Source organism: Oryx dammah, unplaced genomic scaffold (genome assembly GCF_014754425.2).
Source record: "Oryx dammah isolate SB20612 unplaced genomic scaffold, SCBI_Odam_1.1 HiC_scaffold_5, whole genome shotgun sequence".
In the NCBI taxonomy this organism is placed as follows: domain Eukaryota; kingdom Metazoa; phylum Chordata; class Mammalia; order Artiodactyla; family Bovidae; genus Oryx; species Oryx dammah.
In genome coordinates, this window is record NW_024070189.1 from 27,061,479 (window position 1) to 27,078,905 (window position 17,427).

General features: G+C 38.6%; 1 protein-coding gene across 2 annotated transcripts in view; it reads right to left on the minus strand.

Annotated features, from left to right (window-relative positions):
• VCAN (versican) overlaps window positions 1-17,427 on the minus strand; it is a 118,870-nt gene that overhangs the window by 90,496 nt on the left and 10,947 nt on the right. For both annotated transcript variants that reach the window (XM_040239420.1, XM_040239421.1), the window contains exons 2-5: window positions 15,051-15,126; window positions 8,158-8,535; window positions 4,627-4,801; window positions 4,414-4,541 (exon numbers count right to left, since the gene is read on the minus strand). In XM_040239420.1, coding sequence (XP_040095354.1) covers window positions 4,414-4,541; window positions 4,627-4,801; window positions 8,158-8,535; window positions 15,051-15,120 — 751 coding nt within the window. In that variant the 5' untranslated portion in view covers window positions 15,121-15,126. The remainder of the gene's footprint in view (window positions 1-4,413; window positions 4,542-4,626; window positions 4,802-8,157; window positions 8,536-15,050; window positions 15,127-17,427) is intronic.

Here is a 17,427-nt window from a genome sequence, read left to right on the forward strand (position 1 = left end):
TGTGTTCATGTCTAAAGCCTATTTGGGAACCCACAGCCTTAACTGTGATCTATGATTCTGTGAGTTCTGTAGAGAATAAAAAGTTTCAGCATCTTCGAGCACTGACATCAATCAATGTGGAGAGATTCTATAATCCTCAATCAATATTTGAAGCCATCTGCTGAACCAGTGTGCAGGAAGCTATTCTAGTTGACATGGGGCATTTTAACGGAATCAACCCAATTATCACTAATTCTTAAATAACTCCCAGCAGTAAAGTAATCTGTAGATTACACACTGCAAACTCCATTAATATTAAAAGTCAACCTGAGAATCCGCAGGCAGGAAATCACACAATTTACAGATTTGGTATCTGATTTTGATCCTATCAAATCCTCTAAAGAAGCTGGAATTAAGCCCTGCTCTAAGACCTGTTTAATGACATTCAGGTTTTTACCTGAATATTTTTAGGTTTTCATATCGAACCTGTATCTCCTGCATTGGCCGGAGGATTCTTTATGGGCTGAGCCACCAGAGAAGCTTACATATATAAAGGAGTTCATAAGACAAAAAGGAAAAGTTGCTTTTGGTTCTAGGTCAGACATTTGGATGACATGGAAGCATTAGACAAGTTATAGAGGTGTTATCCTGATTTTGAAATAAGGAAGCAGTAGAAAAATAAACCTATGATTTATGAATAGGTACAAAGGGACCAATCCCAGAAAAGACAATTGGCTGGGGAGGCAAAAGTGGGAAATGACTGGAGAGGCTAGAAAGAATAAAGGAGTATCTCTAGGCAAAAGTTATTTCTAAGAGACACCACAGAAAAGAGTGAAAGGAGAAATTCAAAGAGAAAAACTAGCACCTTGGTGATCCAATGAAAAAAATAGATCCTTAGGAAGTCTGGTGAACAAAATTTGGCATTTGTTTTCAAGTACTGTAGAAATGGTAGGGTGGTGGAGGCGGTTTCCGAAAGAGACAAAGTTTGGAAAAATACTGCAATTACCACCGTGTAGTTCTTTAGTTCTGCTATGTGTCTTATACTGGAATAGATTCTTCACTGTGGTTGGAGAGTTATAGAAGATGGTTATTCCCTTATTTCTACCAGGATCTTACAAAAGTTTTTTCAGAAATAAAAATATTAGTAATAGTTTGTGTATGATGAATATAAAACAACCAGAAAGAAGAATTCAGCACCAGATATGTGGCCCTAACTCTAAGAAAACTGGGAGTTCAAAATCAGAAAATGGCAGTGTGAGCTGGAAGGGCCAAAGATGGGCTCTTGAAGGCAGTCTGCTCACAGGCATAGGGAAGAGTGGAATGCTGGGAAGATGAGAGGTTTGTTCTCAGAGAGGCTCAAAGCACAACTGTTGGCAGGAGCTAGGGACAGCTGGTGCACGTAAGCAAGGTCATATCAGAGAGACGGAAACACAGCTGAAAAGTTTACACTCCTGAGCCAGGATTGAGGTTCTTGATTGAGCCAGCAGCATTTGCTTGAGGAGGAAGGCAACAGGAGATTCACACCATACCACGCTGAGTAGACGAATGATATGGCCATGGTGATTGCTTGTTTTGATGGTCATAAAACAGGTCCCTTGAAGAACTATTAAAGGCTTGGGGATTACTTGTGAGGTAAGACAGAAAAGCAGAGATGAGACACCAAAATGATTCACAAACCAGAAATGCAGGTATGGAATTCAGAAGAGAGTTTGGGGCTAGACATGCAAAACTAAATATTAATGAAAAATGAAAACTAAACTTTGGGAATAATTTCAGTTTTCATTTAGTATTCATTTTTCTTTTTTTTGTCCTCTTGGTGTCTTTTCATGTCCTGTTCATCCCTCAAGGCATTGACTTACTTACATACAAAAGAGCAAAAATGAAATCAATTAAGAATTCAGCAGAAATAAGAACCTTTTGAAAATCTATAAACTATAATAACTACTATTTATTGAGCACTTACTTTGTGCCACACATTGTGACAAACACTTTATACCTTAACTCATTTTATCTTCATACTGTGATGAAAAGGGAATTATCCTTACTGACCCCATTTCACAATAAATGTCATTATAAACATATTGAATATCCTCTAAAACTAATCCCTTCGGTGAAACAAATTAAAGCCTTGTAACTCTGCTGACACAAATTTCAACCAGTGCTTGAATTCGAGTTTATATTAATTCTTTCATCTTTGTCTTCCAACTTCTATGTGGTAAGACAAAAAATTTCAGATTCTGTCATTTTAGTATAAATAACTCAACTAAAGTTATGCTGTGTTACACACTTCAAGTTTTCAGTTATCAAATACATGAACATATATCCCAAGTAAATATATAACTATATAAAACACAGTTGGGTTACCCTGGAGCAGAGACTGGTTTTACAAATAACAGTTGCCCTAGAAGTGACAATGTTTATGGAGGTGGAGAAGAACTCCTATATGACTAATAAATCCTTCTCATTGTGGTGTATGCATACATCCTTAGAATGGCTCTTTCGACAGCTCAATTTTCCCCAAACACTAGTTATGATACTCTGAACAGATTTTAGGGAGCCAGCTCTTGATGGGTACAACATGGCTAGGAATCCTTGGCAGGGCTTTTCCCACCAAGACCTGTCAAAAGTATCTCACACAGAATTTGTGCAGGGCATGGAATTTCTGGAGCTTCTGCACAAAGTCCTCTAGACTTCAAAGAAGCTAGCGATTCTGTAGCCTTAGAGAGTGGGGTTTCAGTACCTTCATCAGGATAAGACTGAAGAAGAGACATGCAGAGGGACCCCTAGGCATGCTTTCTGGGAGCATTGTAAATACATAATCCTAACTTTCCTTCACAAAGGTTGGCTTGTGTTGTTGATGTTTATTCATATAGGGATCAAACTGGCCACAGATTTATACCTGAAAGCCACCATTTCAATTATACTTGGTAAAGATTTTTTAGATAATTATGACATATACACTTTTGCAAAATCTGTCTCTGATTTAGTTCCAGTATTACCAACATTCCAGAAATTCCAGAAACTATCACTCTAATAGACATTATTCCAAAAGAAAACAACAGTGGTAATATAAATTCCACCTTACTGAATTTAGGTACAAATTTCCATCTTACTGAGACAGCAATAACAAAATTTGTTTCCTAGAATCAAAATCTCCTATCAACCATCTCTTATCCTATGGAAAAAGTTAACTAAATTTAAAATTAAACTTAAGGAAGGAGATAAGCTGTATCTCAAAGCTTGAATTTTCTAGATTATTTTCCCTTTACCTTTGTGAAAAATGTAAATTGTTAGTATCTGAAATTATGGTTTAGAAAACACATGTATCAATCTTAAATAACAGTCATAATAAGAATGTTAAGATGCTAGAGAACCACACTAAAGAAACGTTCTTGGAATCACGCTATCCTATTCAAATTTAGGACACCAGGCAAATATAAGCTGCTTATTTTCTAGCTTTCAGTCACTGAGGTTGTTTATTCAATTCATAGAATCAGATAATTTAATTATGTTGGGAGGGGCTATGGAAATTTTCTAGTCCAACCTCACTTTAAACATAAGAAAATTGAGATCATTCTTTTATGGGTACCCAGCTAAAATTAAATGTATAACTCAACGTGATACCTCTATTTATATATTTAGGCCTCTAAGATAGCTATTGCTACAAGTGAAGTTCCACTTCAAAAGTCACAGAAACTTCTACTCCATGTGTCTTATAATAAAACTATATTGTGTCCTTAGGTAACATTGCCAGAAGAGAACTCAAACTTACTATCTCTAAGAGTCTCACTCTGTCACCGAGGAAGAAATGACGATGCCAGAATCAATCAGGTTCTAAGAATCTCTAAAGCAAGGCTTATATCTTACCTGACTTCACAGTTCTAACAAGCAGAGTATCTGTCACACAGTGGGTGTTTTTTTTTTTTTGCCGTGCTGATTGATTGAATGAATAAATGACTGCTTTAAATATTAGTGTAGCAAAGTGAACACAAGGAGAAACAAACCATGAAAATCCTTCCTTGGCTAGTTTGTGTTATTCAGTTGCACTTTGGGATGTTTATCAGCACTTGGACTCACAGCGGTTTGTCATCACAGGATTTTACCTGAAGTTCTTACAAGAATAGGTACCGCCCTTACAGGTTTCTATTCTTAATGCTCTAAAAGTGTATTGGAAACGTTCCAATGGCAGCATGACTGAAAGCAAACCTGCCATTAACTAAAGACATTTCAAACCTACATAACCATTTACACAGCCCTCTTTCTCTTTCCACTTTAATTTAAGCTTATTTCACCACAGAATCATATGGTTATTTAAACGAAACGTTGCTGTTTGGAATCCAAACAAGCGTGAAGACTCACTCTATCCCCACGTGCTCCCAGTGTTTCCTCGATGTTCTTGGGTCAAATGAAGCTATAGAAATGTGAACATCTTACCATCCAGATGGTCCACGTAACAGTACACGTCGTAAGTTTCATGAGGAGCACGGAATCCGTAGGTCCGGACTCCTTCCTTCCCCATCATGTCTCCGTAGCAGCCTTCTCGGGGAACCCGGATGGGATACCTGGGAAAATAAAGGGCTAGGAAGTAGCACTATATTCTCACTCCCCAGGTGATGAAGTAAAGCCAGGGGCGCCCAAACCACTCACCTAACAGTCTGATCTGAGAGCCAGCCTGCATCACACTGCTCGAAACCATCTTCATAGGCGGCATGCAGCTGCTCAGGGGTAGCGATGACGGCTCCAATGTCCCCACAAGCCTTCTGTGCCATCTCAAAATTCAGGGTGTACCTGCTGGTGGCCGCCCTGTAGTGAAACACAACCCCTGCAACGACAGCAGGGAACAATTACAGGCAAGTTCAAGTGTCCCCACATACTCTGCAGTTTCTCATTGGAGCAGTATGTCAAATGACTTGCTAACACGGTCTGAAGACCATGACAATTTATTTTACTTCATATAGCATTATGCAAAATTATGGTGATCTGAGGAACCCCAGAAATGCTATTCACTCAGGTATCCCATTCTGCTCCATCAGAGAGTTTCCTAGTCAGGAGTTTTCTGTTCCCACAGAAACCATCTGAAAAAAAAAAAGATTTAAGCCGCCAAATCCCAAATGGTGACTAGTTGTCCCAATTATAGGTAGTGTTCAGGCTATCACGGCTTCCCAGGTGCTTCCGTGGATAAAGAATCTGCCTGCAGTGCAGGAGATGCAGGTTCAGTCCCTGGGTAGGGAAGATGCCCTGGAGGAGGGCATGGCAACCGACTCCAGTATTCTTGCCTGGAGAATCCCATGGACAGAGGAGCCTGGTGGGCTACAGTCCATCGGGTTTCAAAATAGTCTGACATGGCTGAAGCAACTGACCATGCATGCACAGGATATCAGGGGAACCACGGACAACTAAAGGGAGTAGGTGCTGCAAGAGATACGGAGAGTTAAGGAGGTCACGAGATCAACTCCTCTTACTTCATGTTTGTACTCAGGGCCAACTCAATAGAAGCATGTAGAACCTTCACCAATGCCACTTCCTCCAAACATGAAAAATTGTGATATTTACTTACAGAGACAATATATTATAATGGAAAAGACACTGGAGTATATAAGAGAAGGCCTATTCCAATTCCTGATTTGCTCCTTAATCATATATAAGCCTTAATTTCCTCCTCTATAAAGTATACCTCACAGTGCTTATGTTGTTTTATTGAAATGAAGATCAAATTAGATAAAGAATTTTAAAATATCTTAAAATATTGGATAGGCTACTATAATAAATGTTTATCATATTCACTAACTGATTTGCATAATGTAGGATCTCCACTTTGACAGGTAAAATATATGATTTTTATCCCAAAAAAGCCTGAAATAAACTTCTCCAGACTCCTGCGGTAGAAGCCAAGCATCCTGATATGTGCTTCAAATTCCACTTTGTTGTATTTTTGGAGTTGCATAAACTAGTGGTTCTTGAACTGTGTTTCAGGGTCAAAGAGTTGTCAAAAGCCTGAGAAAAGAGCAACTGAGGGGGTGAAGCTTGGGCCCCTCCTCCCACTTGAGCAAGGGCATCTCCATTTTTAACTGGAGTAAATATGGTGACTCATTTTCATCAGACAGCAAAGTGAGTCAAGCTAATGTGCCTAGGAAGTGACTGGAAAATAGAAATTGGAGTAATTGGGTTTTATGGATGAGATTTTATTGTCATATCATTTAACACCACATATTTATTATGTGGAATTAATTTTGGTTTCCAAGATATCTTTCACTTTCCTTTTATTCCTAGTAATTTCTTAGAGTTGACAACAGCCTCCCTCCATCTCTCTCTCTCACACACACACACAGCTTGACTTCTAGCTATTAAATTGTTTTCCACATGCCTATCCTTGCTTCTCTCTTCCAAAACAGGTATGTGCCAAAAAAGCATCTACATGGGACAGACTAGGCATGTCATCAATAAGCACCTCTGATCAGTGTCAATTCAAAAAGGCCTGCACAGGTACCAAGTGGATGCACTGACAACTAATACTTATTTCCCATTTCTGATATTTCAAAGAAAAAAAAAAAACAAAACACTGAATGCTTTTCATAAAATCTATACCTTTACAGAACAACTTTAAAATTTCTAGGAAGTATATATGGTCCTATAAGTATGTTTATAATGACCTCTAAGACTTGAGCAAGACTTTGCGTGGTTTTAAATTAGTCTTCTGCTGATCAAAGCTTCAAAGAACCTTCTTGGTAATTAAAAATCTTCCTTGTGCACCTAGGATTGGCAGTAAGGGGGCACAAAGGGGCCTCCATGACCAAGGCAGGGAATATCAGGCTGTATAAGTATCTATAATTGCTGGATAATTTGAAGACCTCATGGGGCTAAGGAGATTAAGTGGAGAATTTTCATTGTTTCAGAGGGGCAAGGGGCAAATCTACTGCTAATTCTTTAATGATGAAGATTGTAAGAAGTTGTTAAACTTCTGGGATTTAATATATATATAATACATGTATAATGCATGTCTAAGTTTATATATTATATATATATATGTATATATATATATGGTATGTTACATTACACAAAAAGAGGAAGAGATAGATCAGTAGAAAAACCAATCCAAGACTAATCAAAGTAAATGATAAAACGATTAAGAGCAAAGAGCCCAGGGTGTTCAGTGAATGCCTGGAAAACATAAAAATAGATTTATAGAAGAGAGCAATAGGATCTGAATGGGAAAGGATGTTCAGAAAATTAATCTGTCACATCTGAAATTCAGAGTATTTCCTTTTGGCTACACAAGAAAGAGTTTTAATAAAACCCTTTGTATATGTTTCTGAAAGGTAAATATTTTATAGGGAAATGGAGGGTTGGAAGAAAAATCTGTTCCATCATGTCTGGGTATGAGAATTTTGCTTAATAACTTGCCAAAATATTCTGCTTCCAAGAGCTGTGGCATTATGTGTGTACCCAATTAAAGCAATTTTTCTTTGCTTTGTCTCCTAACTTAAATTCAAATGACATAAAAACTACCACTGAAAGGGGGCTGAAACTAAAATGTCTCATTGCAAGACAGTGGATAACTAGTGTTTTGACCTTAAAAAGATACACCGAATTCTTGTTTTGATCCAATTCAAATGTTTATTGAGTCCTTGCCTTTTCAAAGCACTATGATATTAATATATACCATGGACTTATTAGGTGCCTTATTTATTCAATGTAAGTTAAGATATAACTTATATTTCCTAAAAGCAAACTCAAACATTTTAATAATCATGCTAGGAGAGTGAGAAAAAAGGTTTGTGTGTGTGTGTGTGTGTGTGTGTGTGTATACGTGTATATGTGTGTATATGTGTGCATGTGAGTGTACATGCACATATGCACATATATAAAAAAAATTAAGCTGTAGATCAGCCTTTGCAGTCTTAAAAAATAATTGCTGATAGGTCTCAATAATGAAGTAATGATTCTTGAGCTATACACCATGTCTTGAAGTATTCATTATATCTGGTATAAAGTCACCTTCCTTGACTCCTGAATAATTAACAGTTCATTTTTAGTGAAAGACATGGACTGTTGGGTTGACTGGTGTGTTTTTTCCCTTTGTTCAAACCCTGAGCAATGGCTACTTTTGAATCTTGTTTCACCACACTTCTGAAGCAGGTATCCTATAATACCAGCTTCTTCTAGATTCCCAAGCCTTACCCTCCACGGTCAATGACACCGTGTCCTGTGTGTCTTCAATCCCGTACATGACGTCACAGCGGTAGCGGCCCGCATCACTGGCCAGCAGTTTGACCATGGTGAGTGAGGCATCGCCCACGTCCTCAGGATGTGTAGGCACCGACACTCTCCCTTTGTAGTCTTGACCAATCTTGATATTCCCATTTTGGGCCACGAGGACAGTAGTCTCCTTTAAATCTTTTCCCGTCTTGTCCAATTCAATCTTAGACCATTTGATTCGCAGAAATTCACTGGTGGTGTTATAACTAGGTGGTAAGGTAGGCATGGTTGAGAAATGACAAGGTAGGTTGACTTTTCCAGAGAGGGAGCCCTTAACAGATGGGCTTTTTTCCATGTTGACTACAGGAAAAAGAAAATACAAAATCGACAAGCTGAGTCTATTAAATAAGTGAAAGGATAAGAACCATTACAAGGATTTGGTTACATCTTCAGTATGTAAAATAATTAGGATGATTTTATATACAGAGAATAGTATATCATTTCAATAATGTTTTATAGCAAAGACAGGAATTAATAACGCTCATTAAAAGTTGCTTTTTATTTTTTAAAGTTTTTATTTTATACTAGAGTATAGCTGGTCAACAAAGTTGTGATACTTTCAGGTGGACAGCAAAGGGACACAGCCATACATATACATATATCCACTCTCCCCAAACTCTCCTCCCATCCAGGCTGCCACATAATACTGAGCAGAGTTCCCAGTGCTATACAGTAGGACCTTGTTGGCTACCCATTTTAAATATAGCAGTGTGTTTATGTCGATCCCAAACTCCCTAACTATCACTTTCCCTGTTTTCCCCTATGGCAAGCAAAAGTTCATTCTCTAAGTCTGTGAGTCTGTTTCTGTTTTATAGATAAGTTCATTTGTATAATTTCTTTTTAGATTCCATATACACCCTCATCCGGGTATATTTATAACACTTTTCTTATATGATATTTCTCCTTCTCTGTCTGATTTCACTCAGTTTGACAATCTCTAGGTCCATCCATGTTGCTGCAAATGGATAATGCTCATTTTTATGCGCTAAAATATGAGCATTCATTTTAAAGTATTTGTAACTTAGATTTTAACATGAACAAAACAAGTGATAAATAAGGCCATTGTAGGAAGGCAAGAAATCAAGGGTGAAAGGAACCTAGACTAAGCAATGCAGGTTTAAAAGACCTGACCAATGTTAGGAAGAATAGTTAAAAAGCAGATTTAAGTCAACAGGTGAGAAGAAGAAAAATGATTAAGATAACTGCCACATTATTTTAGAGGAAATGAAAACAACTTCAAGAAGAAGTGAAAATTATCAAAAGTACTTCAGTAGACTGGAGCAGGGAAACCTCCAACACTTGAAGGACCCACTATGGTTCAGTGTTGAATCAAAGGCTTTCATCGTAATGACAAATTCAGCTGCAGTCGCTTTGCAGCGAAACATTCAGTTCAGTTCAGTTCAGTCGCTCAGTCACATCCGACTCTTTAAGACCCCATGAATCACAGCACGCCGGGCCTCCCTGTCCATCACCATCTCCCGGAGTTCACTCAGACTCTCGTCCATCGAGTCCGTGATGCCATCCAGTCATCTCATCCTCTGTCGTCCCCTTCTCCTCCTGCCCCCAATCCCTCCATTATATCCTGGGGGGTAATGCTGGCTTCTGTTCACCTAACCCTTCTAAGCCTGGCTTCCCAGGTGGCTCAGGGGTAAAGAATCTGCCTACAGGGACTTCTCTGGTGGTCCGGTGGCTAAGTCTCTGTGCTCCCAGTACAGGGGCCCCAGGTTCGATTCCTGGCCAGGGAACTAGATCCTACATACTGCAACTAAGACCCAGCGCAGCCAAATAAAAAAAAAATTATTAAAAAAAAAAAAAAAAAGAGAATCTGCCTACAATACAGGAGATGCAGGAGATGTGGGTTTGATCCCTGCGTCAGGAAGACCCCCTAGGTGAGGGCATAGCAACCCACTCCAGTATTCCTGCCTGGAGAATCCCATGGACAGAGGAGCCCGGCGGGTTAAGTCTATAGGGTCGCAAGAGTCAGACATGACTAAGCGACTGAACACACACACATGCAACCCTTCTAAAGTATTAATCTACAGAATGCTTTTCTGCTTAAGCCCTTAAACTTTTAATGAGAAAGAACACTTCGACTATAATTTAACAACATTACATGCAGATAAATAAATAAATAAAACCCACTCATATAGGCATCTATATCTCTCCTCCCCATCTTGCACCCATCTCCCAGTCTCTCCTAGTTGGCGAGACAATGTGTTGGTAATAGAATATAAATTATAGAGCCCTGGGAGCTCCCAGTTCATGTAAACAAGATGAACAGCAATAGTAACCTCTAGGTGGAGTAAAATAGTATTTCTTAACTGACAAAAGGATATGTATCTAACACTTGGTATGTTAGTGGTTAAAGGCATTAGTAACACACATCTCAATATGAACATGCATTAGAAATGATACAGACACTAAAGACTAAAACTTAACTTCAAAAGGACTGGATCCCATTAGGGAGCTAGATACTAGGTACTTTTTTTTTTTTTTTTTTTTGGCAGAGAATAGGGGTCCTGAGAAGGAAAGAGGTGAGAATTTTATGAACTAAAAAATGTCTTAATTTGTACCTATCATATGTTCTAGGAATTCCTATCTTCCTTCCTGAAGAGTTATAGATGATTAAACTCACAAATAAAAGATGGCTTTTTAAATGGAGAATAAACATCTTTACCATTGACATCAATTGAGGTATAAATTTATAAGATTCTTTGATTCAGCCCAATCTATTCAATTGGGAGGTTTTTGACACTTAGAGCATTTCTCCATAACTGTGCTGTAATGAAAAGATATATTGGAACAAAATAATGTCAAAAGGCAATTTCCCAAGGGTTATTTATTGTTCTGGATATTTACAGATACAAGAAAATCAAAAGCTGCAGTTGTATGTAAATATATATTCATAGAGAGTCCAGTCTTATCAACAAGATTAACAAAAAGCTGTGTGGCCAAGTCTTCTGTGTATGAAATCTTGGGTCTTAATGCACTGGGTAATAAGAATTGAGTTTACCAAATGTAAATATTTTAAGAAAGAAATTTAGTAGCACAGAGGATAATGTTTATCGACTATGCATGTTAAAAAAGAATGCTACCTGCAAGAACTTGTCTGAAATTCTGACAGTGCAAGAAACAAAAATGAATGCTAACAACAGTTCACCATTCAAGTTTGTGGTCTAAATGAATACTGTAAGGGAGAACACTCCAAATAATGAATAATCAATTATGCTTCATTCTATGTCAGTAAATTCTGCAGAGCCAAGAATGATGCAAATTCTATCTACACAATTTAATCAAACACACACACACAGACCTTGGCCTGGAAGTGCCAGAGTGAAACTAGGGGAATTTATCACCCTCTCAAGTATTAATATCACTCCCTCATTCATTCATTTACTTGTGACTGTGCAGGACTCCACTTATTATATTAGACGAATATCCAAATAACAGAGTCAATGGTAAATAATCCATATAAAAGGTATTGTTAAATCAAAGAGTTCCTTATGCATTAAAATAAAGCCAATAACCAAGAGACAAAATGTTCATTAATTACTCACCTTTCAAGTGCCTAGACTTAAATAGAAAAACCCTTAAGGTGAGAGTACTTGTGTTGACCCAACTAGCTATTACTCTGTGCTTCACTGTGAACTTGGCAAATATATTTCATATGTATCTTACATTTTCAACTTCATCTCTTTGAAAAAATGAAGATTCTTCTGAAATTAGCCCCAAACTAATGATATTGCTTAATAGTGATCACCAATTCACAAAACACCTGATGCTTGGGGTAAAGTACAGTACACTGGCTAAGCGTATGGACAGTGGAACCAGATTGCCAGGTTCACCTCCAGGCTCCGTAACTAACTTGTTGTGTGATCTCTACATTAGTTGTGTCGAGAAATCTTTTGGTACTATTGTTTCCTCATTTGCCAACTGGGGAGAATAAAACACGTGTCTCATGGAAAAGTTAAGATTAAAAAAGGTTAACAAAGTAAAATACTTAGAAGAAAGCCCAACATGTAGAAATTACTCAATGTTGTTAGCGGTTATTACTATTTAAAATATCATCAAGGAGCTATACCATACGTGTTAGCTTCCCTATTATTTGTGTGAGTTCTTTAAGTGAAAGGGTGATGGTCCTGTTTCTCAGTTCTCCCGCTACTTTCTCCGTAATTTCCTTCTATTACGATCCAACCAAATCAGCTCCCCTTTCTCTGTCTCTTTTCTGTGTCCTCTCTCTTCACTCAATGCTGTTGTCCTTTCCTCTCTGTCACCTTTACTCCCCAGAAACGCTGAAGAGGACAGCTTCTTGGCCATTGGCTTGGTGGCACCTAGACTCTGATGGCCATTCAGGTCATTCATTGTGGTATTCACTCATTAATTATTTATTCATTCACTTATTCACTCAAGCATAAATTGATTAAGTGCTAGCAGTGTGTCAGGAACTCTGCTAAAAAAGAAGAAGAAGAAAAAAAACAGCTCTCTTGAAGTCACAGTCTGCTTGGGAAGAAAAACAAGGAATAACTTACCCTCAGTGAGTGGTATGGACTATAATAGCTGTCACAGCACAGGGGACAATGAGAACATAGAGAAAGGGCTTTAAAACTGCCTGGAAACAATTTGGGGGATGAGAGGTGGGAGCCATCTCAGAAGTCAGCTCATCCTCGGTTCCTCTCTCACCCTCACCACATCCCATGCATGCCTAGGTCCCAATCCTCCATCTCCACATATCCAGTTCACTTCTCTCCAGCTCTCCTGCCATCACGGGATACAAGTGCCTCATCTCACACATGGGTGATCACAATAACCTCCTAAGTCATCTCCCTGGGGCCGCTCTTTCTCTCCTACAGTCAAACCAACGTAGAATAGCAAACATGGAACTTGGAAAATATTCATCGACTTAACGTTTCACCAGCTGAAAGCCTTTAGTGCTTCCTGGGAATAAAATCCATTTCTAAAGCTTACAATGCTTACATGGATAAGAAGCGTTAACAGTGGTAAAGCTCACACACTCCTGGGACAGCCTTGGTTCTTCTCCCAGTTCTGCAACTTACTAGTCTTGTGACTTTGAGCAAGTCACTTAGGTTCTCTGGATCTCAGTTTCCTCTATGGGTAGTGAATGTTTCAATAAGCTAATGTTAGGTATTAAAACTGTTCCTGGCTCACAGGAAGCTCCTTCTTAAAAAAAAAAAAATTATTTGCGTATAGTTGCTTTACAATGTTGTGTTAGTTTCTGCTGTGCAGCAAAGTGAATCAGTTACTCCTATACATATATCCCCTCTATTTTGGATTTCCTTTCTGTTTGGGTCATCACAGAGCATTGAGTAGAATTCTCTGTGGTTTACAGAGGGTTCTCATTAGTTATCCATTTTATACATGGTAGTGTATATATATTGGTCCAAATCTCCCAATTCATCCCACCCCCTTGGTGTCTATCCAGATTTGCAAAGTAGAAGTAGAGACATGGGTGCAGAAAAATAAACATAGGAATCTCTTTTCTGAGTGTCAGATAGTGTTTCTATTTACATGAGCTGATTTCTGCTTATCTCTCTATCTAGATCTCCTACTTTTTCCTTGATCACTGCTCTCCAACTGCAGTGACCATTCTATTGCTCAAACACACTACCTAACTTGGCCCAGATCTTAGCTGACTGGCTCCTTCTCGTCATTCCCACGTCAGTGTATTACTTTCTCAAAGATGCCTTACCACCTCCCCTGCCCCCACCCTAAGCCACTTTCTATGTCGTCACTCTGCTTTATTTTCATCAATTCAGAAGTACTTGGATTGTTGGTTTACGTGTTTATCGCTTACCTCATGTAACTAAGGAGATTAGGCTTAATGAAATCTAAAACAATGTATGACTCATCCACTGATATATCCCTGGAGACCCAGACTAAGGCACAGCACGCAGAATCTGTTCAAACAATACTGTCAATAGATAGATAAATGAATGGATAGGAAGGATGGATGAATAAATAGGTAGAGTGACACAAGTTCTGAATCTTAAGAACGAACTGAAGTGGAACTGTAGAGGGCAAAAGAAGGGATTGCTAAGCAGAAGGAACTGCATGGGGGCAGGGGAAGGGAAACAAGGTGTAAGGAAAAAATAGGGAATAAGAATGGAAATTCTAAATTATTTCAGAGACTCTGAAGCACGCAGTGAGTGTGAGAAAGAAGCAGAAGCTGAATCTAGAGAGACCCTTGATGGGAGCAGGTCACTGATACTCAGCACAGATTCTTTCTTCATGGACCAAGAGTCTACAAATTTGGAATCACAAAACTCTCATTAGGTGGACATATAATTTAAAGCTAAGAAAAACAGTGCATGTGTACTTATCCAGTTACAAAGGAGAAAGAGAGAGAGAGAGAAGAAGAGAGAAAAAGAAAGAAATGGAGGTAGGGGTAAAAACTTGTCTATCAGACTTCTCTATATCTTCTTGATTTCTTTCAAATTGCATCCCTCTAAAAGTTCAATAGTCTTTTTTTCAATGTAGAAAAGCCTTTGAGTGGTGTCAAAAAGAGTGGAACCTTAAATATGCCCAGCCACTCAAATTAGCCTTTTTTGCACAGTCTGAAAGTAACCTGGGAAGTTACTGAAACTCCACTTTCTTCTTTAGCATCCTGTTCATTATTTTGTTATAACTGATTTATTTAAAACCACTGTTTTCAGCATAATGATATTTTAGCTAAAAGTCTTCAGCAACAAATAGAAAAAAAATTCATCCTTTATTTTAATGATTCCATAATCACATTCCATGCCCCAATACTTTAATTTTTATTTCAATTAGTCCTAAAAAATGATTACCACACTCACCTTTCTGTAGTGCATTGGCTGCTATTAAGGTGGAGCACATCCATAAGATGCTCTTTATATTTATCAACATCTTGTCCTAGAAATGAAGAAAAACACAAAGCAAATCATAAGCATTCAGGCTTGTGGGAGGCCATATGTCACCTGCTATTTGTGCATCATATGTAACAAGAGTACAAGAAGCTGCTCCTCTTGGGTTGTAAACACAGGAGGAGACTTGCAATAGGAGAAGCTGTCCCAACACTTTAATTATTAGTTTGACTCTCACCCAATGTGGTCGTTACCAAAATAATTCCAGAACCCAAACTGGGGACATATAACAATGTGGATGTGTGGGGCAACCGCAATGGGGTAGGCTGTTGGAAGAACAATATAGACCACAGCCTAAGTAACTAGTGGCTAGCAACTGGAACAAGGAGGGAAGGGCGACCACAAAATCTATTTAGAAACAGGAAGCTGATCATAGATGGAGCAAGAGAAGATGGGGAAGCCGCTGGGAGAGATGTGGAAAGAAAGGGATTTGCACCAAATGTGAAGTGTGTGGAAACCTATTACCGATTCATGCACATGGTACCAGGACAGAGAATAAGGACCTCAGCAGGCTTTTTAAAGCACAGATTCAATTTAGTTTCTAGGAGGCTGAACAAACAAAATAAATGTATTATAAGGAGCTGTTAATTACAAAAAAGGCCAGTGCTTGCCATAAGTTTTAAAGTAGTTCCAATGGTCTGAAGGGTAAAGAATGAAAGGAAACACCCTGTACTGAGAGGCAATAAACCCTGCCCTGGCTTTGCCATTAATTTATTGTGTGACTTTGGGGAAGACATTTAGCAAATCTGGGTTTCAGAATGATCCCTTCCAGCTCACATTTCTCTGCTGTTATAACTATGAGGAGGATAAGCATCATTGTTGGGGACCATCTAGAAATCAAAGAGCTAAGCTCAAAACAACCACAGAAGACTATTTGATCTCAACAGCTGTTTCTTCCCCAGTTACATTTAGAACTGCTCTATAACAGCCATCAGTGGTTGGCTACCCAGTAGCCAATGCTCTCTCTTTTCTAACAAAACTTTGATTCCCTTTTAATATCCACCTTCCTTCACACGGCCATACTTTGGTGGAACCTGGGTCAAACTCCAGTCCAAATGGATGATCCTGTTTATTCCAAGCCAATTCAGTTCAGTTCAGTTCAGTCGCTCAGTCGTGTCTGACTCTTTGCAACCCCATGAACTGCAGCACGCCAGGCCTCCCTGTCCATCACCAACTCCCGGAGTCCACTCAAACCCATGTCCATCGAGTCAATGATGCCGTCCAACCATCTCATCCTCTGTCGTCCCCTTCTCCTCCTGCCCTCAATCTTTCCTAGCATCAGGGTCTTTTCAAATGAGTCAGCTCTTTGCATCAGGTGGCCCAAGTATTGGAGTTTCAGCTTCAACATCAGTCCTTCCAATGAACACCCAGGACTGATCTCCTTTAGGATGGACTGGTTGGATCTCCTTGCAGTCCAAGGGACTCTCAAGTGTCTTCTCCAACATGACAGTTCAAAAGCATCAATTCTTCGGCACTCAGCTTTCTTCACAGTCCAACTCTCACATCCATACCTGACCACTGAAAAAACCATAGCCTTGACTAGACAGACCTTTGTTGGCAAAGTAATGTCTCTGCTTTTTAATATGCTGTCTAGGTTGGTCATAACTTTCCTTCCAAGCCAATTACACGGGTCCTATTTCTTTTGCCAATGACTGGTTTTGGAATGATCATATGATGCAATTTTGGCCAAAGAGATGTAAGAAAATCTTGAATGGAGTAGTTGCTTCTGGGAAAGGTATATTCATTTTAAGAAGAGAAAAAGGGAAATGATGGTTGCTTTTCTTCATTGGACATTATCAAGATTGAATATATTTTGGGAAACTGTTGTATCCATGTTGCATCCATGAGTATATAAGATACCCTCTGGGATGAAGCTGAGAAACAATCAGGAGAGGCAGAGCTGAAGTGCTCAGGCGTTAGACCAACAGCTAGCCATACCCTTGAACTTTCTTTTATTAGACAATAAATTCCTTTGTTATTTAAACCCAATAAAGTCAGGGCTTTTTGTTAGCCAATGTCACTGAAAGGCATCTTAACTGACACATATTTGAGTTGGTGCCCTATAACTTTCTCAGAAATTATCTAAATTCTGTATTATTTATAAAACCTAGATTAAAATCTGTAAGAATCCAAGTCCAATTTGGGCTCAAATTCAATTTAATAATTGACATCAGCTATTCCTCTTCCCTTGATATTCTTCTCCATTTAATTGCTTTATTTTATATAGCTTGAAATAAGTGTTAGAATCTTTCTAAGAGAAAATTATAAAATTCTAGATACTTCCTGAAGA